We start from the raw sequence: 27675 nt of genomic DNA, 5'->3' as shown, positions 1-27675 counted from the left end.
TAACAAAAATCTAAAGGGTTCATCCTCTGGGGAGCAGGAATAAGATATTCTCATTTCCTTTCTTATCTTATCGTATCATCAGTAATCTTCTACTTCTACAATTTAAATTATAAATGCATTGAATTAGTTCATTAGTAAGGTTCATTTTACTGATATTGCATACGTGTTAATATTAACCTTGTGTTCCTTTACATGTGAGAACCAGAACCTTCTTCTTCTCTGTTCCATTTCTGTGCCTCCCCCTCCTCCCCCTCCCTCTTCTCCTCATTAAAGCAGATTGTTGCTGTCGGAGGATTATATACACTCTGCTGTGTTTTCCTCTCCACTGCAGGTCGTCTTCCTCCGGCTCCTGTTATTTGAGGACCTGATTGAGGACAATGGGCCTGCTGGACATCCTCTCGTCCATCAGAGACCGAGCCGACAAGTTTCTGAACGAGAAGAACCTGGTGACAGATTTTCTGGGGAAGGTGGAGGAGAAAACAGGGATAAGGAAGAAGATCCTTGCATTGGGTATGTGATGTTTGTTTGTCTGTTGTTGTTCACTCTGGTCAGCTAATCATAAATACTTTATTGATGATTCTACTGTTGTTCTGTTTATATTTATTACATTGGTACCTTCCTGTTGCATGTCAGTGGAAAACTGAAGAGGATTCAGTTAATCCTCCTGTGAACATGAAGCTACAGCGAACAGCTGCTCTCTGTAAACACAAACCTGTAAATGTTCTGGAAGTTTTCTGGGTCAACATTTGTGGTGCAGCAAATTTTAAAGTTCTAGTCTTAAAACTGCTCTCATAAATATTTCATGTTAACGTTGGATCAAATGACTGCATGTGATGTGAAAAGAGCTGTGTGTGATTGTCACCAACTCTGCAGCTTTGTGGAGCTTTCCAGCCTCTTTTAGCTCCCATCATTTTTTTGCAGCACATTTTAAGGTCAATTGGGGTGGCTGTGGCACAGAGGTAGAGCCGGTCATCCACCAATCGGAAGGTCGATGGTTCGATCCCCGGCTCCTCCAGTCCACATGTTGAAGTGTCCTTGTACTTAACCCCAAGTTGCTCCCGAAGGCTGTGCGTGAATGAATATTTAGATTGGCAGGTTGGCACCTTGCATGGCAGCCTCTGCCATCATTGTATGGATGTGTGTGTGAATGGGTGAATGCTGACATGTAGTGTTAAGTGCTTTGAGTCGTCGGAAGACTAGAAAGGTGCTATATATATATATATATATATATATATATATATATATATATATATATATATATATATAAAACTGTAACTCAGCCTGGGCCAAAGAAATTAACTAACTAAGAAATGGCCAAAGTAAAATGAATGTCTATGCATTGTCCACTTTGGGCTGCCATTTGTAAATGTCCATCTTTATTCACTTCTGTTTTGGCACATCAACAGATTTTAAGGTAACTTGATCTAATGTTTCCTGGTATATACATTTTGCAGCGGCAGCCCCAAGACTCAGTAGCGGCTGTAGCAACTCAAATGCAGTTCGTGCAAAACCCAGCGCCAGGGGTCTGATCTCGAAACCCCTCGTCTTTCCATTAAATCATCAAACTCTCTGTGGCTGCCGTTACACAGGTTAGACCAAGTGGTGACCCCGGCGCTGGGGTTTGCACTGGCTGAATCTGAGTCGCTACTGAGGTTAACAGAAGGTCCGTCTCCGAGCCAGCTTCCACTCTCCTCCAGGCAAAGTAGTCTCTGCGGCGGGGAGTGAGGTGCATGGATGTATAAAGAGAACTGGATACAGCGTTCCAGGAGGGGCCCCATTCGTTCCAATAAAAGTTGCTCAGTGGCGCATGAAGCAAAAAAATTGTGACTTCCGAGTATAAAATTACCCGGATCATCCGGCGATCTTCCGCATCCTTTGGGCCCATAGGGTGTGCGCTCTAACGTTTCCTTTAACTCCGCCTCCCAGCCCTCTGACTAGGGCTCATTCACATGAACAGAAGAAGAGAAATAACTCTGGATTCAGGTATTGGTGCATTTTACGACTTTTAGAACCTGATGATTTAAATAAGGACTATTAGATAGTTCGTACTGGGAAGTTTACCTCAAAAAAAATTATCCACTGATTTAAAGACGTCTCTTTCCCAATGTAAATCTATGGGAAAAGTACCACCGTTTGGCCACTATGTAAAATTCACTTCCTGGGGACTTGGTAAGGTGGAGGGACCGCGGAGTGCGCTAGTTAATTCTTGTCTATAGTAAATTCATCAGAATCAGTGCCCTATATTGCTATTTTCCAAGATACTGTAGCTATCACATTTCGCAGAGAGGTACATAAATATATTGTGAAATTTATAAACCACTAGGGCTGCCCCCTGAGAGTCGATGAGTCATCATCATCGACCCCCCAGTTGACTTGAAATGTTGTTGTTTTTTAAAGTTATTTTTTTGGGGGCATTTTCCATTTTTATGACAGGACAGTGGATAGAGTCTTAAAAGGGGGGAGAGAGCGAGAGTGGATGCGGAAAGGGCCACAGGCCGGATTCGAACCCAGGCCGCCGCGGTCAGGACCAAGCCTTAATACATGGACGCCCGCTCTACCAACTGAGCTAACCCAGGCGCCCGACTTGAAATGTTTTAAGTAGAGCCAGCATTCTAATCAGAGGCTGAATGAAGAACTTTGTGCTCTTGTAAACACATTTTTGATCTATTAAACAAGTTAATCATAAACACATTGGTTGTATATATATACATGTGTGAATGGTGATGACAAATTCACACATGTAAAAAGTCACACCCACAAAGCATGGTAAACCAGACGGGGTCAGTGTTTTAAGACGGGTCGGGTGGTTTGCCCAAGGGCAAATTTCTTATCATATGAAGGCAGCTAGTTACAGTTCTAGGAGAGTGGTCCTTCTTTCTGTGACAAACTATCTTTGGTCAACATACAGACTCCAGCTTGCAATGCCATTTGCCTGATAATAGTTTAATTTTGTAATTTGGCTAATGGTAGCTCATGAAGCTAACGTTAAGGCAAGGCAAGTGTATTTTTATAGTAACAAGGCAATTCAATGTACTTCACAAAGGACAGAAAGGCATTAAGAAAATATATAAAAGAAACACATAAATAGGATTTTAAAGAGTGAAACTAAATGAAATACAAGATAGAATAAAATAAATCAAACAGTAGAATAAAAATGACAGTGCTACTACAGTACAGTGTAATATATGAATAAATATTCCCAAATTTAATTTAATAAAATGCAGTGGCAAATAAAGTTGTAGTTTTAAGGGATCATTGTTGCCGTGATGCTCTGGATCAAACTGTGCATAAATGATAAATAAATAAGATGATAAACAAACAATAAATATTGAGCACTTTTGTCACGTGCAGTATTCAGCAGAGGACATTTACTGAGCGGTGAACAGCAGTCTATTCATACCACACTGATGCTCATACAGTGGATCAGTAACACACTGACATGATGTCACAGTAGTGCCTGGTGCACAGTGTCCCCCACTCTCTCTGCGTCCTCCTGCAGTAAAGTTAAAGCAGATTATCCACAGAGACAGACAGCAGAGCAGACCGGCCTCCATGTGTGAACAGCCACGTAAGCTGATCAGAGGTAGGACACTTTTTACACCACTTCCTGTCTGTCTGCCTGCTGCGCTCACTGGGGTTGTGTCTGAATATCTGCAGAGTTAGAAGGAGAATCCTCATGGTGTTTATAAGATAAAATCAGTCATTTCCTTCTTTATTAGAAAAGACAATGTATTTGTTTCTCTTTAGACCTCCCAGTTCAGTTTCATCAGTGAATTAACTAAACTTTTGTATTTAATTCTGCACAGATTCAATAGCTTTCTGATTCTTGGAGATTTTAACTTCCATGTTTGTTGCCCAGATAACCCTCCAAAGCCAATCAGACGCTTCAGCCCGATTTTAGACCCAAATTGGTCACCTACAATAAATATTATTGTAAATTTTACTTTTTGTTCTTTTTTAAGATTATTTTTTTTGACATTTTTGGTTTTATTGGATGGTTTGACAGTGAAGACGTAGACAGGAAATGGGGGGAGTACGACATTGGAAGTTGATAAAGGTCAATTAAAGGAATCTAAATACATTATTCTTTTGTCCAGGGGCGTTTCTAGGAGTTGACAAGGTCAACCATCTGGGGCCAAGGTCAGGGTGTGTGCATTTTTGGGGGTGGTCCCGGTTGTTCTGCCTAGAACACACTGCCCCAAACTTCATTTAATTTTACTGCATTGTATGACTACTGCAAACACTACATTTTATTTGAAATTTAATTTTTAATAGTAATGTTAAGACAATTGCTCTGGACAAAATGGACATCTGCAGGGCAGCGGAGAATTCTCAAATATATAGCACCATTGTTGGTTTTTTTGTAAAATTTGGCACTTTCTGTTGAACAAGTAAAATAATGATGATGACAGTAGATTGAATTGAAATACTTGTTTATTTGTACAACCATTTAGATATCAGGTGTTTTGACGATCTCACTTTTCTCCACATTGTGTTACCAACAACTCCCCAAGAATCCTATATCCTTAAATCATGTCATCTATGCCTACATGACAAAATCATTCTTTACCTTAAACATTGTTCCCATAACACATTTTTCATATTCAAAAACAATTCATTTTATAAATTTTGCTATACATAAAAATTTCAGGGGTATTTTCAATTTAAAGCAGGCATTTTTGGATCACTTTTGGAAGTCTGCATTATCTGGGGGAGATTAAGTCTCTGTCTTAGACTGAGTGTCCATATATTTGGGGGTTCAGAGTGCTCCAAGCCTCCAACTTTCTTGTGCGGCCGCTTCTACAGTGGTTGAAAATCTCTGAACTTGAGTGTGCAATGAGTGCACAGGCAGAGTGCGTGCAGGCAGGTAGACAGGTTCAATCATTTCATTCAGGTCGGATGAAATGGTTGGATTACAGTCCAGCAACAGCCACAGATAGCAGCTTTTTTTTTTTTTATCAAGAGCATTTGATTTATTGATTGCTGTCAGAATGTTTTGAGAATTTCAACAAATACAACAAAAAGTTTTTGAAGAAGATTACCAACCCTAGCTTTAACCTACCTTTTGTTCTTTATTGTTCTATATTGATTTAACAATAATGCTTACAGTTACAATGGGAAATAGTTTTTGTTTTCAGCTGTTAGTATTGCTGTTATGTTTCTTTGTGTGTGTGTGTGTGTGTGTGTGTATCCCTTTGACATTGTGTAGCTATTTCTGCCAGATTAATTGCCGTTTGAGGGGCAGGTTGAGGCTGATCGATCAATGATCTGGCTGTTTTCTGGCAGCTCAGAAGTTTTGGTCGTCTGTCTGCCGTTTGAATTCCATGGTTTGATTTCCCAACATGGCTATATGTTATGGTTAAAACTGTAGTCTCACTCAGACTGAACTGTTGTATAAAACTGAACTTCACTGCAGAACAGACAGATCAGACCGACTGTATCTTACACATTTTAATTATTTTTTACTTCTTACTTTCTGTTCATAGTAGAATTTGCACAAAATGACGAGTCTGTCTTTTGTCAACACTTTTGTGGAGGCGGTCATCTTGTTTGAAAAAACTTTATTGGAATTGCCTCTGTGCAAGGCCATTCAGTGTGAGCTCCTCGTCCTGGTCGCTCAGTCGATCCGTAAAGTGTGAACAGTGAAGTTGCAGGTTCTGGTTGTGCAGTAAGTACAGTTAAAACGTGTAGAGTGAGTTTACACAACGTACAGTAAGTGCAGAATTTGTAACTCATAGATTCTTTTAACTTCACATGTTGAACCTCAGGAGTCCATTTATGGCTTCCAATCCAGAAGTGAAACAATTCTAGATCGGCGTATTTCGTTACCCTATTACAAGAAGATTGTTCAACATTGTGAGTTGTGCTGCCATATTTCAGCAAACTTCACCCACCTCCAGGTTGTTCTGTGTTAACATCAAACCTGTTGTTGTTACCTTTTTTCTTTGTTTTGTTGTTATAATGATGTGTTTAGTGATGTACATTGGAGTGTAACTTATCAGGTGCTGTGATGTACATGTAAATGTAAATCAACTTTTATTGCCACAGATTGTATTGTACATAGCGCAGCACACAGTGAAGTTTAGTCTCTGCAATTAAGCCATCCTAGTATTAGGAGCAGTGAGCAGCTACTATATGGCAGTTTGGAGGGTTGGTACCTTGCTCAAGGGCAGGAGGCAAACTGGCACCTCTCCAGCTACCAGTCCACAGCCCTTAGTCTGTGCGGGGACTTGAACCAGCGACCCTCAGTAGATTTATTTGTAAAATGGAGCTGGGTAAATGAATACATATATATTTTTTGTATTGTGAAGCTGTATTTGACATTTTTTCAACATAAACAAAAATTTTGAACATGATTGCCTCGAGGTCTTTCTATACATATTTGTATGGTGAAGTGACAAAGTAACATATTTAAACATGCAAAACTATACAAAGAAGCATTGTGAGCAAACGTTCATCTTTCTGTGAGTAAATGGTGTGTTTCTACATCAGCAGGCTGTTCTCGTACACCATTCGTAGCTATACCTACCAAAAGCAAATACACTGTAATGCCTAACTTGTGAACGAGGAAGTATAAAGAGGAGCGAACGCCGTGTAGGTAGGAGGTCGGGGTGGACAGATGGGTCAAAAAACAACGTTCCTGTCCCGGTTTAAACCAGAAGTCAATGTTGATTTATTTGTCACGTAACTTCCGTACTTAAGTTACGCCACTTCCAGTGTCGCATAACCATGTGTGGCCTAACTTAACAATGATCTTTACTTAACTTAACTAAGTAGTTTTCTTGCCTATACCTAATGAAGTTGTTTCCTGTGAAAACACACGAAAATTGAGGAATAACTAAGATATCTTACGAACCGTTGTATGAGAATACGTTTATCAGTGTGTCTCCTGTGTGTCTTGTACAGGTGCTGTCTCACTGACAGGACTCTACCTGGTGTATGGATTTGGTGCCTCCCTCCTCTGCAACCTGATTGGTTTTGCCTATCCAGCATATTATTCGTAAGTATTATTTTATTAAGACACAGATCTGCTTTGCTGTGTTTCCTTCACTCACAGAGACATGAAACAATCCTGAAACTCTCCTCGTCTGTTTTAATAGAGAAATCAATTACGAGTCCCAGAGAGCATTGCTGTAAGACACATTCCATCAGAGAGCTGCAAACACTGTTGGGGAAACTGCAGAAAAGAATCAGTTCATGTCAATGGAATTTGTGGATTCATTTGCGAAGTAGTGAATTTGTGTGGTTCAACTTTGGTGCATCCAAACCCAAATGACTCATACAAACTTTGACAGATCTAACGTACAATTAACAGCTCTTGACAGTGCTGATCTTTAACGGCCAGTTGTGCTTAGTCTAGTTCCAGACCTTATGTCAGTGATTCAAGCAGGTCTGGTGTTGTGCTCATTGATGTCTGTTTCACTGGTTGAAAAACAACCAATCACAGCTTTGTAGGTGGGAATAAAAACTGGGAAATCCTCTTCTTGTAACAGAGACAGAAAAATGACAGGTTGTTATAAGTGGACTTACAGGAGTAACGACTCTTACATTGACATATTTCTTAGATATAATAACCCCCCAAACAGGAACATGATGCCAGACTGAACTAGAATGGCATTCGGAGAGTGCAGACCTCCGCTAAGGTGCCTGACTTTAAAAACAGATCCCAGCTCCCAGCTGGCGGTACCGTGAGGCGGTCGGCTTGTTATTAACACGGTGTGTTTCCGTGTAACATATCGGCGGATGCCTCTCTCATAACAAGGCTGCTGAATAGCAGCCTTGTTATGTCTGTATAACGTTACACTATGTTGTCTCTCATCCCGTCGTCTACCGCTTTGTTCTTTCTCACCGCGGACGGACAGCAGCTCCCGCACCTTGATGTCTCGCCACACATCCACACACGTATCTCTCTGCTTGAAGAAGGAGGCGGGGTCACGCGTCATCAACGCGTCATCAGTTACACTGCGCATGTGTTATACCCTGGGGTCTTAATGCTCTCTGCTTAATGCACTGAATCCGGATCATGATCCGGATCGCCACCAAAATCTAATGGATTGTTCATTGTTCTAAACTCCCCCCCTCCAAAAAAATTTCTGGCGGAGATAATAATGAAGGGGTAACTAAACTGACCTACAGTTTGATCATCAGGCTCTAAAGACCTTCCCTCTTGATATCAATTCCACAATGAACAAAACTAGCTACAACCAACATGCAAATTAATTTTTCTTGTGCCAATTTCTGGTCTGACTGAGTACTTATGCCTCATTTCCACTGCATGGTTCGGTACAACTCGACTCTACTCACTTTTGCTACTAGGTGCTTTTCTCAATTTCCTTTTCCACTGCAGATAGTACCTCCTCAACGTAGGCGTGACTCTTAGTTGGCTGTCATAGTTTCGCCACGTGAAACTGCCATGACATCCTCTTCCACGTGACGCAGCCCGTATTGATCCATCTCACAGCATCCTTTCATTGGCAACCAAACAGAGGAACTTCATTTATAGAGTGCTGCAGGAATGAGTCCCAAAACCTGGAATGAGTTTTACACTTCCGGTTCCCTCGTCTCGAAGTCAATGTTTTTTTTCGCGTGGGTTTTTCGATAAATGCCTGAAATAAGGTCTGTTGTTACCACAAGCTTAAAACATTTGAACGTTATGTCTAATGATATAAAATATGTCAGTTAATATCCCACTCATGAATTTTGAAGCTTTTACAGTACATGTCTTAAAAAAGGCAGTTTTCTAGTTTCTAAGTGGCTAAATGAGACTACTAAACGTCATCACTCCGAACACTAGTCCGCCTTTAGGTTAGTGGTGGTGACGTGAATGCGACCGTGGTGTAGTTCGTTTATAGCCCAACGTTAGCTTTTTACCTCTGGCGACTGCATTCACACTTAAAAAATCATAAAAGTGGACTTCCGGTTTGGCGAATGGCGGAGTAGGCAGCAAGTCGGAAGGGCTCTGTCATCATTCGACATTTATTGGACATTTGTTATCTAATTCGCCCGTCTATAGCTCGGGTGACCCACATCTAAGACTGTCCTCTGATCTGGTGCCCACTGTTTTGATTAAACATGGAAAAACCGAAAGGTAAAAAAGGCGAAAATGGGGGCGACGGCGGAGAAGATGGCGGCTTAGCATCTGATCTGCTAGCTAGCAAGGACTCCGCGCACGGTGACAGTGGCAATAACCCGGCTGTATCTCTGGCTGATATACAGAAACTGCTAGCCGACATGGAGGAGCGAATTATTACAAACCTAGCAGCGCAAATTTCATCCAACCACGCTGCTATCGCCAGACACGATCAGACAATTCAGGCCATTGAAACGTCTATGAACGACTACCAGGGGAGAATAACTACGCTAGAATCGATCACCAGCAGCCTTGTGAAGGAGAATGAGCAACTGAAGCTTAAAGTCGACGACCTCGAGAACAGATCCAGGAGGTGCAACATCCGTATTACAGGCATACCTGAGAGAGCTGAGGGCACCCAATCTACCTCTTTTATTGAATCCTGTCTGGGAGAAATATTTGGTGCCGACGCTTTCCCCCGTCCAATAACCGTGGACAGGGCGCACAGGGTGGCCATCCAGAGGAGACGAGATGGAGCCCCTCGCCCCTTCATAGCCTGTATTCACCACTTCCAGATGAAGCAGCGGATAATGCAACTTGCACGAGAGAAAGGCCCGCTTTCCTACAAGGGCTCCGAGGTCCACATTTACGCGGACTACAGCTCTGAAGTAGCCAGACGGAGAGCTGCCTTCACTCCGGTCAAGGCCCAGCTGAGAAAAGCGGGGTGCCATTTCAGCCTACTCTTCCCTGCCAAGCTCCGGGTGACCGTGGATGGAACCAGGCTCCAGTTCAATACCCCGGCGGAGGCGGCTGTATTCCTGGAGAACAGACACCCTACTACGGCATAAGACGCGAACCGCAACTGCGAAGAAACACCCCGGGGACATCACTTTTTCTTTTTCCTCCTTCATTTCTTTTTTTTTTTTTAAACCTGGGTTATAGACTGGCAGCCGGTGAGTGATCCAAATTGCTGGATAACTAAGTTGATCAGCACTTGAAACTAAAAGACGCTTTCCTTACGTTGTTATTAATCTCTTAATATATAAGTTACTCAGGAAACAAAGACGTAATAGAGTTAACATTATGAACCATTTATCGCGGAGTGTGTTTATATATTTGTTCCAGCTCCCGCTGACCGTTTTGATATCAACATATGCTGAATAATGTTACCTATCGGTTTTTCCTTTTGTTAAACGCTCTATAGATGAACACGGTCCAAGTGTTGTGTGTGTACCGTGAGTATTTAGGGCATAATACTTTTCATTGACTATGTTTTTACATTGATAAAAGTTTGTTAAGGGATAGGGTATCCCTGTGCTGTCAACGTCGGCATAACTGGCGCTGATCTTGTCCGCCTCAGCCCGTTACCGCTCTCCTTTCTCTCTCTCCCTCCCTCTCACGAGGCATGCACATGTATTTGTTTACATACTTTTTCTCCTTTTATTATCTCGCTGACACACAGAGCTGTTGATTGCTCATATGGAGTTTGGTTGAGGATAGTTGTCACTGTATTATTGTTTAGACACTTAGAAAGTAGTGGTATTCCGAGTTTAGACTCATTGTTATTGTTTTTCTGTTTCATTTGATCAATATCTCACAATGACAGAGTTTGAAGTGCAGGGTAGAACCAAGCACAAAGTGAATGACTTTAAAAGGGAAAGGATTTACGGGTCCAGTAGGTAAGATTATACCTTTATTTATCTGTTTTATTATTATTATTTTTTCTCTCTCTTTCTCCTTTTTTTTTTTTTTTTTCCCCTCTCTTTCTCTCCTCCCCCACTATTGCTCTCTGCTGTTACTGCTGTACATATCAAACAGGACATCACCTTTTGGCTACCACATTTGAATATTCTTAGACTGTTATGGTAGGTCAACCTAATAAGGTGATTGATAACTCCACCAAGTTTATATCATGGAATGTAAAAGGGGTCAATAATCCAGTTAAGAGACTAAGAGTTATGTCTCACTTGCAACAGTCAAGAGGGAAAAACAATCCAAATTATATGATATTTCTCAACGAATCCTAGATATTGACTCAAAATATGCCCAATTCCCGACACCTGATCTCTATAAAGAACGTTTAGGACTACAAACTGAATTTAATCTTTTATCCACTGATGAGGCAGTACGCCTCCTCTTGAAATCCAGACATAAGGTCTATGAATTTGGAGATAAAGCGAGTAGATTATTGGCAATGCAAGCTCGTCAAGCAGCTACTGCTCGTTCAATCACACAGATCCAGTCACACACAGGAGATATGTTAATAGATCATGACGACATAAATACAACTTTTTTACAATTTTATTCTAACCTCTATACGTCGGAATGTAGTGATGATCCTGGTCTCACACACACCTTCTTTGAAAACTTGACTATTCCCACTGTGTCAGAAGAACACAATGCCAATCTTTGTGCGGACATTTCGATCTCTGAAATCATCATTGCCATTAAGTCTATGCAAAATAACAAGTCGCCTGGCCCTGATGGCTTTACAACTGAATTTTATAAAAAGTTTTCACTTCAATTGGCACCATTCCTTCAAGCGATGTATAAAGAGGCACTCTCCACAGGAATTCTTCCTTTGACCTTGAGACAGGCCTCCATCTCTCTTCTAGCAAAGAAAGATAAAGATCCAGTGCTATGCACATCGTATCGCCCTATCTCTTTACTAAATGTAGATTTTAAAGTGTTATCCAAGGTCTTAGCTAAGCGTCTGGAGTGTGTTGTTCCAGATATTGTTTCGCCTGACCAGACAGGCTTCATCCAGGGCCGGCATTCTTATTCAAATTTAAGAAAACTACTCAATGTTGTCCACTCGGCCCGGCCTAAGTGTCGTGAGGCAGTGATTTCGCTCGATGCTGAGAAGGCCTTTGACCGGGTCGAGTGGAAATACCTTTTCTTTGCTCTCCACAAATTTGGCTTTAAAGATGAATTCATTGCCTGGATCAAATTGCTGTATTCCTCTCCCCTTGCGGCTGTTATCTCTAATAATACTCTGTCGAGTTACTTCTCCCTTGGAAGGGGGACAAGACAGGGGTGTCCCCTCTCCCCTCTCTTGTTTGCATTGGCCATTGAGCCCCTAGCAACAGCACTGCGACATTGTCAGGACTTTAAGGGCATATATCGAGGTGGGCAGGAGTTCAAAGTATCCCTTTACGCAGATGATCTGCTTCTGTATGTCTCTGATCCAGCACTATCACTCCCCTATATTTTGGATACCCTGAATACATTTGGAAAAATTTCGGGTTACAAATTAAATTTACAAAAGAGTGAACTTTTTTCTTTAAATTCTGAGACAGACGCTCTCCCTTCTAGCGTTTCCCCCTTTAAAATAGTCAGAGAGGGTTTTAAATACTTAGGAATTGAGGTCACTCGTTCCTTCCCGGCTACTTTCACAAAAAACTTCTCTGCTCTTCTTAGTAAATGTAAGCAGGACATGAACCGTTGGGAATCTTTACCTTTGTCATTGGCGCGGGGCGCATTGGCTTAATTAAAATGATAGTTTTACCAAAATTTTTATACCTTTTCCAAAACATCCCCATCCTAATTAAAAAATCATTTTTCAAAACACTTGATAAAAGTATTATCTCTTTTATATGGGGGAATAAGCCTAGTCGGATCAGCAAGACTCTTCTCCAAAGACTAAAGCGCTCAGGAGGTCTAGCATTGCCCAATTTCCTTTTTTATTATTGGGCATGCAACATTCAGAAGTTAATTCACTGGTTCGAAGACAAACCGATTACAGAAAAGGCAGACTGGGTCCAGGTGGAGTTCTCATCATGCCAACACCACTTGGGCTCGGTGGTCAGTGCAGCTTTGCCCCTTCTTTGCAACAATCTGAGTTCAAACATAATAGTTAATCACTCTATACGAATATGGGCTCAGTTTAGAAGGCATTTTGGTCTGCAGGGGACCTCTATCCTCTCCCCCATTAAGTCTAATCACATGTTCATTCCTTCCTTTACAGACTCTGCATTTACCTTATGGTTTGATAAAGGTATTAGGTCAATCAATAATCTATATGTGGAGGGTACCTTTGCATCTTTCTCTCAGTTATCCCAAATTTATGACCTACCTAAGAACCATTTATTTCGTTACTTACAGATCAGGAGCTTTGTACGAAAGATATTTAACTCATTTCCGGATGAACCCATAAAATCGCATGTCGACCACCTCCTCGAACTGACTCCAGATAGCAGAGGATTCATATCCCAGATTTATGAGCTCATTAACAACATCAATCCACGCTCTACTGAACATTTAAAAAAGGCCTGGGAATCTGATTTTGGAGTGGTTTTAACAGATGACCAGTGGGACACTGTCTTGGATTTGGTACACACATCGTCTACGTCAGCTAGGCATGGCTTAATACAACTGAAGATCGTACACAGAGTTCACTTTACTAATGCAAGATTGGCAAAGATCTATCCAAATGTTGATCCTCTATGTCCTCGATGTAGAGGCCAACCAGCAGACTTAATGCACATGTTTTGGCTATGCTCGAATCTCTCCACCTTCTGGATAAGTATTTTTAAAGCTTTTAGCAAAATGTTTGGAACCCAATTCGACCCGGACCCAATTTGTGCCCTCTTTGGTTTAATACCAAGGGAATCCAGCGCTCGTCTACCGGGCAAGGCCTATGTGGTCGTTGGTTTTACTACACTCCTTGCGAGACGTTTGATTCTCCTAAAATGGAAACAACGCACCCCTCCATCCTTTTCTCACTGGGTCAAAGAGGTTATGTATTTCTTAAAACTAGAAAAAATTAAATACACCCTGAAAGGTTCCTCTCAAACTTTTGCTAAGATATGGAGGCCCTTTTTGGATTTTTATGACTCTCTGCAGGAACCCCTTGACGAAGAGTAGAGTGGAAAACATGAACGTCATATTACAGTAGTGAGCAGCCCCCCTCCCACCCTCTTTTTTTTCTCTTTATCTTATTTTTATTTTTATTTTTTTCATTTATTTATTTTATTTTTCTCTCTTTATAAGTTATTTTCCTAATTATTTCTTCCCCCTCTCTTTTGTTTATTGTTTATCTTTCCTTCATGCAACTAAAAGTATACTGTAACCTGTGACCCTATGGGTGGGTGGGTAGGGAGGGGGATAGGGAAGGGAATTTGGACTTAACTCTGTAAACAGATCTGATGAATGATATTTATTTTGTTTGATTTATACATGTTTCTGTATCTATTATTTTTGTGGGATAAAATCTGTGAAAATCAATAAAACATATTTACAAAAAAAAAATAATCATAAAAGTGGTGTTGATTTGCTGAACAAAACGTAAGTATCATAAACGTTTGTTTGCCACAGTGTTTATTTTCTGCAATAATCCAAAATCCAATGGAAAAATCCAATTGGCTTTTTGTTGAGAGAACCCAGGGCGATGCTAACTTCCTGGTTGGCCTACGAAAAATACTTCATCCGTGCAGCACTCTATTGACCATGGTGTGGCTTTGCAGGCTGCCATTGTTTGCTAGTGATGGTTCTCTCTGAATCAATCTGGTCCAATATTTCACAAAAACGCAAAGATGTGAGAAAAGTCTAAAAGCAAAACACAAATTTGTGAAGCAGAACTTTTGTTGTTTCTTCTTTTCTACCCCATAGATAATCTCAAGACCCTTCAGATGTATCTTGTGACCCTTAGGAAGGATCTTAATACTTCTTCCACCCCTGGTTGTGGCATTGAGCTGGAAGCCTTCACCAAAGCTCTACTGAGATTTAGCTCTACAAGCTTGTGTAGAAGTTGCAATTGTACATTAGATCTGATGGTATTTGAAAAATAAATGTATTCTCAGTTCACCTGAAACATTCAGACAGGCTGTTTGCACTCTATTTGATCCTGCAGGATCAAAGCCATCGAAAGTCCAAGCAAAGAAGACGACACAAAATGGCTGACGTACTGGGTGGTGTATGGTGTCTTCAGCCTGGGCGAGTTCTTCTCCGATATTTTCCTCTACTGGTTCCCGTTCTACTACGCTTTTAAGGTGAGAAAACAGGGAAGAAGCAATGTTTGTTGGCAAATTTTTGCAACCTTGGTATCATTCTATCAGAATTCAGTAATTGTTAAATTTACCTTTAAAGATCACCTATTATGCAAAATGCACTTTTCCATGTCTTTTAAACATCAATATCTGTCCCCAGTGTGTCTACAGGCCACCATAGTATCATAAAAGACCACCCCTCTCTTTTTCTCCTGCTCCATCTCTCAGAAAATGGGTCTGAAAAAACTCTGATCAGCACTTCCTTAAACTGGTGACGTGGGTGACATTTTTCAGGCCATATGAGGGTTTCCAGGTGGAACGGTTAGAACTAGGTAGAAAACCTGCAGCTAGGTGACCCCGCCCACAGAGTGGCTCTCTCACCGTCCGCCTCGTAACTATGAGCAAAGTCTGCTCCTACTTCTGTTAGTCTGCAAGAACCAGCAGAAAAGTCTTCATGAAAAGTCTTATGTTCTTTCACAAAGGATTTATGTAATTACACTGTTTCAACAGGTGATATGAAAAACGTATTTGATGTCATGCATGTTGAAGAGTAAAGGTAGTAAATAGTGACTGTAAGCAACACAACAAATTTCTGTTTCACAGTCAAACTTTATTTGAGTAGACAGATGACAATATTAATTATACACAGCATTTTGAACGTGAACAGATAACCTGCAGCTCTGACAAACATTTCACAACATAGATATGGCAATAACTGTCTGACAAGTAAAACAGTTACTCTGAAACATAACATAACGTAAGTCCTCCCAGTAGCTGCTGATACTGTGGTTACTGAGCAGCTTTCTATAAGATCAGTAATTCCACCTTCAGTTATGTTGACAGAGAGGATAAAGTCTTTCAGCATGGTAAGCTCCGGTGAGTGTAACGTTAACCGGTCTGTAGTCATGGTAACACAGAGACAGCTTCTACAGTAAATAATATACCATTACTCTGATTACTCTACTACGTTTATTAGGTGTCTTTTACCAGAAATAATGAACTGACTACTGTTTCACATCTTCTATTTTCCACCCTGATGTTCGCTGTGTTTACACACCGTTACATGTAGCTACATGCTAACATGTTAGCTCTGTAATGTAGCTACATGCTAACATGTTAGCTCTGTATCTCCCATGTAAATAGAACTATCTGCTAACAGCAGATGTTTTCTTCTCCTCTGGGATGATTCTGTCGGTCATTTCTCACAGATGGACCTGTGAAGACAAACGTAAAACAGAGTGTATGTTTACGGTTTACAGAGTTTATGCAGAACGTAAATACTGAGCTAACGTGACAGAGCTATAAATATCATATTTACCGGAGCAAAACCGTCAGGAAAACCTGGAATCTTGGCCGCAGATGTTGTTCATTTCTCGCCGATTTCGGATCAGATTCCTCCGGTAACGTGCGCTGTGTGAAGTTTCTGGTTTATAAACTTTTAAGTAGTTTATATGGTAAACTCTTCCTGCTGCCTGCTCTCTCTGTGGCTCAGGGGAGCTGCTGCAGGGAGGGGAGAAAGTGACGCTGTGTTGAGGGCGTTTGATTGACAGCGGACAGCAGGAAACGCTGACCAATCAGAGCAGACTAGGAGGAGACAGGCTCTGAATCAGAGTTTTTCAGACACACGGTGAAAAAGGCTTTATGCAGGCAGACCGAGGCAGACAGTATGAGAAGAATAAAGGTTTTTTTGAACATTACAGCATGTAAACATGTTCTAGTACAACATTAAAATACATCTATGAACCTGGAAATGAGCATAATATGAGACCTTTAACACTCAAGACTCGTCTGTATACAAGCTGTGGCTTGCTTTAAATGCTTGTTGTGTCCTAAATGTGGGAATTTTATCCACTAGGGCAGTTAGATAAGCTCTAAAAAATCAAAGATGATATAGACGTCTGCAACCGGGCTATGACAACTGAGGATCAAGATTTGCAAAAATAAGTTATTTGTCTAGTAAACCAAGTAAATCTATGTCTGTCCTCTGTGGTTAGTGTCTCTTCCTGTTGTGGTGCATGGCTCCAATGTCGTGGAACGGCTCCCAGATCATCTACAACAAAGTGGTTCGGCCCGTTTTCCTACGCCACGAGGCTACGGTGGACAACATGGTGAGCAACCTCGGCGGGAGGGCCATGAACGCCGCGGAGAACTTCACCAGAGAAGGTACAGTCCAGTTCAACACCAGTACATTGTGGTTACACACCAGTATTAAGCATTTAAAAAATATTAGTTTGAATATTCCTTCTTTCCTTCTATTCAGTCCTTTGCCACCTGATGAAGAATAAATCTCTGGTGATTCCGAGGTCGTCGGCTGCTCAGCCTGAACCCAAAAGTTTACCAAGTTCATCGACAGCTAAAGTAGCTCCAACAGAGTCGAGTGAAGAACGACCAGTACGTAAACCTCAGTTGCTTCCCCCGCCTCCTGGCAGTTAGTCCTCCTCATAGGCCTCGGTATGCTTAAAATGAACTGATCTTTAGATAGAGCCAGGCTTGCTGTTTCATCCCTCTTCCAGTCTTTAAGCTGAGCTAACCATGTCCTCTGACTCCAGCTCAGTATAACCAGCATACCGCTTCATCACTCTAACTCTGACTGCTGACATTTCAATCCCTCTGTCCTCATAGAGCATGTAGATGTGAAGCACCTTGCTATGTTAAGGTCTGTTCTAAGCTGCAGTTTCTGTGTTTGAGAGATGTTGACTGGTTTGTCCATCCAACACAAGTGGTGTCCGGCAAGTTACTCGGGAACTTTTACTTTAGTTTTTACTACTTACTTTTTTACTTATTACTTATTACTCATTTCAAAAGTAATATATTACTTAATTATCGGTATCAAAAGTCATTAGTTACGTTACTTGTTATAATACTATATTACTTTCTCTACCCCTACCCCTTAGCCTATACTTTTTTATGAAGGAGACGTCCAGTTACCAGGGCACATCATAGCTTCTTTTTCAACACATTCTCATTCCCAACTTGTCAAATACCACAGCTTGGTCAGTGCCCCGCAGCATCAGAGACCGACGCACGGGGTACCCCTTTTGCGTTACTTTTGGACAGACCGGGGACAGCGTGTCAATATACGCTCGTTACATGCGTAGTGTCCTTTCAAAATAAACTTCCATTTTCACAGGAAGTTAGGTTTAGGCAACACAACCACTTAGGTGGGGTTAGGAAACGGTCATGGTTGATCACTGACTCGAGTCACGTGACTCACGATATACGTGACTAAATAAGTAAAGGATACTTTTAGTTTCACTATGAGACAGGAACACCGGTCTCCTGGTTGAAAGTCTTGTGTTTGTTTGACCCATCCACCATCCCTCCCGACTTTCATGCTATTGATACTACGTCACTTGCTCCGACCGTCGAATAACACTGCAGGTGGGTTTACATTGGAGTTAGTTGAAAGCCTGGTGCATCACAAACTGTCGCTAAAGGGTGCCTCTGTGTGTTGGTTTCCGATGCCAACGGGCGCTGCCCAATTGGCGGTGTTTGATGAGTTGGACGTGAGACCAGGTTGTTTCCAACGATGAAACCAGTGATGTGACTGGTTGAGAGTAATAATCATCACACCCGCTGATTTTTATTCACCTTCACCCAGCTGTTGTGCTCGTTGCACTGCTGCACATACTTGAACCTAAATAGAAGGTGCGCATGGAGACGCCCATACAGTCTGTGCGCCTAAAACACCTGCCACCTTGCGCTTGGCATTTATTATTCAAATATCTACCGAGGGTGCAAAATGTTAAACTGAGGGGTGCAATGCATGCATTTGCACCTTCGTAGATGTTGTTGGTCTTACCGGTCTTGTCTCTTCCTCTCCTCCAGACCATAAAACATTTGATACAGTGCAAAAAAACGGGAACAAAAAAGGCAAAGGTACAAGACTGTGTACATAATTATTTTAAGAGTGAAGGCTCATCCCATAAACCATTGCGAATGGTGAATCTTCACCACTGGAAACTCCCGAAAAACTATCTAATCTAAAATTAAGACAGGTTCAGCAACTGCATGCCTTATTTTTGGCCTCAAATGTTTTCAGAAACACATTTTGGTGAACTATTTTCGTAATATAAGAGAAAGTTCTCAAACGAGCCACGATGTTGGCCCGGTTTGAAATCGGGAGCAGACACCATGGAGCGGCACATACGAGCGCGTAAATGGACTTACATTTATATAGCTCCTTTCTAGTCTTCCGACCACTTAAAGCGCTCTACACTACACATCAGCATTCACACACCCATTCATACACTGATGGCAGAGGCTGCTAAGGTGCCAACTCCACTACTTGCTCAGATCTAATCTAAATACTCATCCACACACCGATGGCTATGCCTTTGGGAGCAATTTGGGGTTAAGGTTCTTGCTCAAGGACACATCGACATGTGACCTGGAGCAGCCGGGTATCGAACCACCAACCTTCCGATTGGTTGCCGACCTGCTCTACCCTCTAAGCCACAGCTGTCACACATGTACCCCACTAGCAGTTCACACATGTCGTTCTTATGCCCTTAGGATTGTGGGTAGTGTAGTACATTTCCATGACATCGCAAATAAAAATATTTTTTTCTTAAAACAACGTTGATATCATACGGACTTGTGGCTTCTACAGGACCAGAGCCTATAGCATCGTTTCACAGTCTCATAGCTCGTTGTAAATCTACCTTGGATTGACAAGACATTATGGCTAATAATCTAAATCCAGATTCAGAATATTTAAATATAATATATTATTATACTTCCAGAACCTCACTGTTGAGCTCCATAGTGCCATCCCCAGGGCAAACTTTACATTTTTAGCTCCACCACTGCTAGTCATGGGCTGCGGTCGAATAGTCCTTTTCTCTCAGGAAGGATCCTAACGGAGTGAAATGACCCTCTCAGTACCTCAGTAGCAGCCATGATAAGAGCTGTTAAAATCCTTCAAATGCTGAGGAAAGGAGCTTCAATGCTTCCTTTATTATCTCCTTTAGCAGAGGATACACTGGACCATCCTTTACCAAAGGAAAAGAGAGAATAACATCCGATAATTCCTTGCGGCCGCTGCATTTAAAGCGACGCACCATTCGGCCGTTCATAATAACAAACGATATGCTGATCTTGCATATTATTATCATAGGCTCATACACTAATTGGGATTCATGTTTAATATTAGTGGACAGTGACAACCATTTTGTTTCACTTTATTTTTAATTAATTATTTATTTTGAACATGTAACAAATACCTCAGTAAAAAACAAAACAAGAATAATTAATAAAAATGAACATTAAACAATCAATTAACAAATAATCAACATAAATAAATATATTTCATATCCCAAAAGAAGTTGAAAGAAGTATATGATCCTACACCTTCTCTATAACTTGAACAATGAACTCAATATGTATCATACATTTTTTGATTATTTAGATTCCAACCTGGTAATGAAGTGATGTTTTTCACCGGTTGTAAACGTTAGGTCAGATGATCTATATTATCTGTTGATGTAAAGTGTTCCAGTAGCAGGAGGACCTGTGGTATCTCTCTTCCACACACCGCGGGTGAAGCAGTCTGTCATTGAAAGACCTATTTAACAACACAAGGGGGGGGGGGGCAGCGCCTTTTGTAGTCCATCTTCAGAACATTGTAGTTTCACAACGGCAGACTGTCGTCACTAATATCCGCCACTGTCGCATCATAATTACGGAGTCTAGTGAAAGAGCCGTCGGATTCTCTTAACATCGCGGTTTTCTTTTCCTAAGTACTTCTGAAGTCTCCTTCTCATCTTTCCTTGACCTCATGACCTTTTCCATCGAGGTCAAGGAGAAGTGGTTAGGAAAAGACGTTAGGACGTCATTTTTGGACTTTTCGACCGCAGCCCTGGTCATCCCAGAAATTGGCTCATCCATGCGTCGTTGCGAAATAGGTGGTTCTGGAAGCTTGGTGACGTAATGACTAGCCTACTTGCAAGGCTAGTTGGTGAACTACTGCAGCTGGCGAGGTAACCGCTAACATGCTAGTCAGGTGTGAACTTGCTAGCGGTACCCAGTCACAAAAGCTTTCCTCAAGCTAGCTTCCTGGCTAGATCGTTCGCAAACAGGCCAAATAAATTTAGATTTAAATTTAATAAATAAATAAATAAAATAATAAATTTATTCAAGAGATGTATTTGTACCATTGACTCCTGTCTCATAACTGGCTGCTGTTTCCATTTCCTCAAAGGTTAACATTGTCAAGGTTTTTTTATTAAGTTCATCAAAGTTGAACCTTAGGCAAAAGATTTACTCCAGCTTTACTTTGGTCCTGCAAATCCACTGATCACTGATTTGTCCCATCACTTTCATATTGTGGATGTAGCCTAATGACTACATCTGGGGGATGCTATAGCAGGATTTAACACTGTTAGTGTAAATGCAGTTTCACTGGTTATTGCACTTTGGGTTCATAGATGAATCTGTATATATCTTCATTGTCCTGGTTAGAGAAAATGCTGGTTTGTATAAAATAGAAAATGAATGTTTGTACAGATGAGGACTAAGCATGCTAACCCAGATGTCCTGTTACCTGTTCCAGCTGTTCCTGGGTTAACCAGTGTGGTAAGTGAACTGGTTTGGTGTCAGTAGTGAATGTGGTGCGGTGGTGGAAGAGAATTAGAACCTCAGTGACCGTCATAGAACATCAGTGTTGTGGTTGGTTTAAAGATAAAGCAGCTTTTGTCTTGTGGTTCTGGACTGCAGATTTGACTGTAGCAGCAGATGGAGTTGACAAGATCCTCCATGAAGACCTGAAGCTTCTAACACCCCCCTCTCCCAGCCTGCTGCTCCTAAGTAGACTAGTGGCAACAGTGCTGACATCAACTCCCTGACTGATCTGCTTAATGGCTTATAAAATATCACAAAGAACAATAGCAACAAAACAACAACTAACATGGAGATGGCCAGAAAGACTTTGGGAGATTGTAACCTGGAAAAGAAAAAATGATTTACGCCTACGTATAGAGTAAAGAGTAGGGGACCCAATATTGATCCTTGTGGGATGCCTTCATTAACAGGACTTTTTGAGTTAAAGTTAGCCAAACTACAAAATGAAACTGTTGGCTATTATCTGGTGAACCATCTGAAACACCAGCCTGTGTAGTTTTGATATTTTAAAAGTTAGTGAGTGGATTGATTCTTTTTGATATTCAAAAACACTCACACATTTGAGACGAACTGAACGAAGAACGTCAGCTCTGACTGGGTACGTCATCTTCATCTTCCATCAATATTTTAAGGTCAACATTTCTAAAAAAGAATCTTTTAAGAGCTGATAACTTGTCCTGTCAGCCTGTGTAACTAAAACATTATACATTAGCCAACATAGCCTAATATTAGCTCAGCAGCCAAAAGTAACTCAGATGATATCTCGAGATGAGATGTCTTCGTCTTTTATTGCCAAATTGTCATTACTACCATTTTAATGTAAAATATAGCAGTCATCACTAAATATTGACACTTTTGAATGTAATGCTGTGAAGTATAGTAAATTGGTCTGGTTTTTTTTTAGATATCGATGAACTTTGAGGTTCATTGAAATTGAATATGAAATAAAAATATCAATTAAAATATTTGTCAGTGGCACAGATCTGGTGGAACAAATGGACGTAGAGGCCTTTCTCCTACTCTTTAGCCATGTGATTTTATAACTTTCTAAAATGTTCTCATTTATTTAATGTAATTAATCAAAAATTAAATTAATTAGGCCTTATGTCAAATGTGAAGTGTCATATAATTGTAATAACATTTTGTAGCACCAGATGGGGATAGAATTTTCACAGTGTTTTAAGGTCATTATTTTATTCTCTGGAACATTCAGGGCTGAGCTGTTTGTTTCACTGTAACCTTAGCTAACGTAAGGTTAGCTCAGGAGCTAACCTTACGTTAGCTCAGGAGCACGCATGTTAGCTCAGGAGCTAACGTAAGGTTAGCTCAGGAGCTAACGTAATGTTAGCTCAGGAGCTAACGCAATGTTAGCTCAGGAGCTAATGTAATGTTAGCTCCTGAGCTAACGTAATGTTAGCTCAGGAGCTAAGCTGGAGACTAAGAGCTAACAGGATCATTTTAGAGATGTAGTTATTATCACCTTAAGTGTAAAACTACAGAGCAGTCATCACTAAATCTAATGCCAGTTTTGAATGTAATGATTTGAATAATGAAAAACGTTTTTTTTGGTAGATATGAACTACAGTAAATTGGTCATTGACGTACTCCATCACAAAGAAACTGATTCAAGTCTGGTGTGTTATTGGGTCGGGTTTTTTGGCATTCGGTGAAAAGATGTTTGATGTTTATGTTAACAATATAGAAATGTCTCCATGTAAAGGGAGGACTAGTAGTAGCAGAGATGTTTTCTTTAATGTGTAGGTATTCATCTTTACTTGTTTTTAATTGTTGGTTGTGTGTCTGTTGTACTATGTCTGCACATCAGGATGGGCTCAGTGTAGACTGAAGGTAAGTCATAGATGGTGACAAACTAAATAATAGAATAGAAATAGATTATAGTGTTAACTATTACTACTTTTAGTGTATTGACCGCTATCATCTTGTAGTATTACTACCACCACTCTGACACTACTGCTAATCAATAATCTGATTGGATGTCTCAGCAGAAAGATTTCAGGTTCAGTGTTTCTTGTGGCCAGTAGGTGATTTAAAGGGAGATGCCATCCCACCCTCTCCATCCCCTAGCAGAGAGAGTGCAGGGGCAGAGGGGTGGTTTAGTTCAATATGTTAATCTAGTCTGCCTGACTCATTGATCCTTTATCTGACTGAGGTTTGTGCCAGTTAGAATCTATGGCCTCGACCATGGCTCCGAAATATCAGCAGCATAACAAAAGAGTATAGAAGCAAAGAGCCGAAACTCCGGTGCTTTTTTGACAACAGGCTGCGGTAGCGCTGCTGCCATTTTGGACTGAAAATTCGAATGAATCTATGGCTATGGATGTAAAAAGAGACCTCTGTAATTCAGAGGATATTTTTTTGAGGTGAATCAACTTCCCAGTAGAAACACTTAAACAGCCCTCATTTCAATTATTATGTCCTAAAAGTTGTAAAATGAACTAACAGCTGAATCCAGATTTATTTTCCTCGGCATAATGAACGTGCATCAGACCCACGGGACTGCACCGTCCTGCACGCTCATATGACATATCCGGTTCTGCCAGCTTCCTGCTAGCTGTATGCAGCTGTAATAATGGATATATTGGCTGTAATTCATCACTTTTATTATCTTATAATACCCCCGTGGGCTGTATACTGTAAGCCTGTAACGTGGTGGATGTATTAACGTCTCTGTTCCCAAACAACCGGCTATCGGCCAGTAGATAGTAGCGCTGGTAGCACGACATCAACAGAATTTAATGTAGTTGTAGGCAATTTAATAACACGCAGGGCAAAAGCACAGGACACAACCTCTTCTACATCCATGGTCTGTGGTCTATTGGACCCTCTTCTACATCCATGGTCTGTGGTCTGTTGGACCCTCTTCTACATCCATGGTCTTTGGTCTATTGGACCCCTCTTCTACATCCATGGTCTGTGGTCTATTGGACTCTATTTTGGATCCTTGACATGAAAAAGTTTGAGGTTTCCCTCAAAATCTGTGTGCTGGATTTTTCAAACTCACTTTTTCACTTTATGCTTGTCTGGAAGGCGGTCGAGCAAAAAAGTTAAATAAATAAATAAATAAGTAAGTAAATAAATAGTTATAATAGTATGCATATTTATAATATTTGTATTGTTCAACACAGGCCATTTCGGTAGAAACATTTAAATTATGACGATAGAATAGAAATAATTCTGTTTTACTTTTGTACGACACTTTGTAGGCGGACGTTTTACTGGTAGTCGACTCTTTTACAGTCCAAAATGGCGGAGGCGTAGGTCTGCTGCTGGGCGCTGGCGTTGCAATGGAACGTTTAATTTATTTTCACTTTTAGCAGTACACGTTCTTTGGCCTAACTTTGCTGTGTATTGATGAATCCATGGCGCTGTCTGTGGCGCTGAAGTAGCAGATAGATTGGTAATTGTGCTTTTTTCTCTCAGTCCCACCCTTCTGTCAGGTTAGTCTTGGATCTGTAACATTCTTTCTCTAAACTTTATACTATAAATACAATAGTGTCACCTCCAAGTAGCAACGTGTGGTTGTGGAAGAGCGAGAGGATCATAGAGACACAGTGCTGCCTGTAGTATTCCTATAATATTCCTGTAATATTTCTATGATCATTCAGTAGCGTCTGTGCTGCTGAAACTACACCCCCTGACCAAGCCACCTCTATAACAACCTAGTTTAGGGGAGACATTATGGTTAAGGTGTCCTGCAACTAATGTCCTTTGGGAGGTGTAGGTGATGGTATGGAGGCAGCAGGCTGGTACTCCCATTGGGCCATCCCCCGTATTAAAAGTTAACAAATCACCGACTGCTTATAGCCAACAGGTACAGAGTACTGATCAGTTCACTGCATCATGATTCAAACTTAAAGGTCCCATATTGTAAAAAGTGAGATTTTCATGTCTTTTACATTATAATGCAGGTTTAAGTGCTTTATAAATATTGTTAAAGTATCAAAACGCTCAATATACGGAGAAATACACACACAGCCCGTACTCAGAAACTGTGCGTTTGAAACAAGCTTTTTTAGGATTTCTGTCCATTTGTGATGTCACAAATATACAATAGATCATTACACGGTTTTAAACATAAACATTATAAATGTGTCCCAGACTATTTCCTGTTGCAGTGTCTGTAAATAACATCAGCTGACAGGAAGTAAATATGGACCCAAACTGTCGCCTAGCAACGCAATTCCATTGAAATGCACTAAAATGGAGCGCTTCAGACAGAGGGTAAATACAGGTATATTCAGACAAAAAGTATGAGGAAAAAAATTTGTTTTTTGGAACATTACAGCATGTAAACATGTTCTAGTAGAAACACAAAATACAAGTATGAACCTGAAAATGAGCATAATATGGGACCTTTAAAGCTGGTGTAGGCAGGCTGGAGCAAATATATATTTTTATAGAACGGTCACTATATCCTGACAGTAGTGCATGAGACAGGTTATCTGAAAAAAATCATGGGCCTCTGTGTCCTCCGGTGCTCCTAATGGCATCTGCAAGATTTCACAGACCGGAGGAAAACAATCAATCAGAGCCGAGCTGGAGCCTTGCCGTCTCTGAGCAGCTGTCAATCACTCACAAACTCTGATCAAACGGTCAAACTAGGCAGCGCTGATCAAATATGAATCAATATTCTGTTACTATAATGCCTATTTCGGTCCTCTAATGTTTCCAGAAACATCTTGTAGTGTACTGTTTGTGACTCGGCAGCCATGTTGAGGAAATACCAGGTACCGCCCAGCCGCAGGAGCAAACTTTCTAATTTTACAGCTGAACAGTACACTACAAGATGTTTCTGAAAACATCTGAGATGAGAAATAGGCATATTTGATCAGCGCTGCCTAGTTTGACCGTTTGATCGGAGTTTGCGAATGATTGACAGCTGCCTCCGTTTAATGAACAGCCAATAGGAACACTCTCTCTGAAATGACCTGTGATTGGCCAAAGTCTCCCGTCAAAGGCTAGTTTTTTAAAGCCTGAAAACAGAGCCATGATGAGGTGCAGAAGTCTTACTTACTTACTTGAATTACAATATACTGAAAGATTATTATGGAATTTTTGCCCAATGATGATAAAAATGTTCTGCCTACTGAAGCTTTAATTTGAGAGAGCGATTCGTCTCAGAATCATGAGATATAACTCATAAATGTCTGATTGGAGAATTCAGAATTTGAAGTCTTAATCTGTGATTAGAATGCAAACCAAAATGTAGCCCCACCCACCTCCAACGATAAAAAATGTACTTGTTTGGTGAAGTTTTACTGCATAGGTCTGTAATTTCCAAATAATTTCCAAAGGAGTTTCCTGGAAAGAACTGTATAATTTGGTATTAATTACTAATGGTAGGAAAATCTTAAAGATTCCCAAGTTAAACTGAATGTAAATTTACATTCATTCTTAGATAAATTTCACTCTTCTGCATTTTCAGCTGACCTGCTGTGCACTGACTAAAATACTCTCTTGGTTACACTGATAATTAATTGGAATTAATTATTTGGAAGTGTATCAAGTCTCTATTTTACTGATAATTAGTATTTTTTACAGGAGATTTCCTCGGAAATTATAAGAGATATTATCAGGAATTATTAGGAAATCACAAACCCATTGAAATATGCATTACCCGCATGATTCCTGACTTCAGCAGCAGCTTTCCTGTTTTTGTTTTTTGTTCAGTCCTTCAGATAGCAGCAAGAGGAAGAGGAGGAGCCTCAGTGAGGATGAGGAGTAGAGAGCGATGATTTTCCTCTTAATCCTCACAGATCCCAACAAGAAGAATATCACCTGTCAAGAGACTGATTTCCTTTTTTATATCAAATATGTTTTATTTATATAAGTCTGCAACGTCAAAAACTCAGACCGACTCTGCAGACAGACTGATTTTACAAACACAGTTTATTATTGTTGTTTTCGTTTGATTTATTTTTACTTATTGAATTTGGGGGTCAGTGGGATGTCTTTTTTTTGGGGGATGCGAAGCAC

General features: G+C 40.7%; 1 protein-coding gene across 6 annotated transcripts; it reads left to right on the top strand.

Moving 5' to 3' along the window:
• Nucleotides 1–269: 269 nt before the first annotated feature.
• On the top strand, nt 270–27675 carry reep6 (receptor accessory protein 6). Of its 6 annotated transcripts, XM_074636608.1 has the most exons (8): nt 271–510; nt 6907–7000; nt 14922–15060; nt 17052–17220; nt 17318–17448; nt 21611–21633; nt 23504–23526; nt 27370–27675. In XM_074636608.1, the coding sequence occupies exons 1-6, from the start codon at nt 378–380 to the stop codon at nt 21623–21625; spliced, it is 681 nt and encodes a 226-aa protein (XP_074492709.1). In that variant the 5' UTR covers nt 271–377; the 3' UTR covers nt 21626–21633; nt 23504–23526; nt 27370–27675. The 6 variants fall into 6 exon arrangements, with proteins under 6 accessions (XP_074492710.1, XP_074492707.1, XP_074492709.1 ...); XM_074636607.1 differs by lacking the exon at nt 21611–21633 and having other exon boundaries at nt 280–510; XM_074636609.1 differs by lacking the exons at nt 23504–23526; nt 27370–27675 and having other exon boundaries at nt 270–510; nt 21611–22529.

This window comes from Sebastes fasciatus, chromosome 5, assembly GCF_043250625.1.
Source record: "Sebastes fasciatus isolate fSebFas1 chromosome 5, fSebFas1.pri, whole genome shotgun sequence".
NCBI classification, from domain to species: Eukaryota; Metazoa; Chordata; class Actinopteri; order Perciformes; family Sebastidae; genus Sebastes; species Sebastes fasciatus.
Note: the sequence above shows the minus strand (reverse complement) of the source record. Positions and strands in the feature narration are given on the sequence as shown.

What these genes read in the sequence shown, in the direction of transcription:
- reep6 (XM_074636606.1), top strand. Translation starts at nt 378, where the DNA reads ATGGGCCTGCTGGACATCCTCTCGTCCATCAGAGACCGAGCCGACAAG. An exon ending in CGTTCTACTACGCTTTTAAG is followed by an intron (nt 15,061 to 17,051) that starts GTGAGAAAACAG and finishes CTCTGTGGTTAG; the next exon opens with TGTCTCTTCCTGTTGTGGTG. An exon ending in GGAGAACTTCACCAGAGAAG is followed by an intron (nt 17,221 to 17,317) that starts GTACAGTCCAGT and finishes CCTTCTATTCAG; the next exon opens with TCCTTTGCCACCTGATGAAG.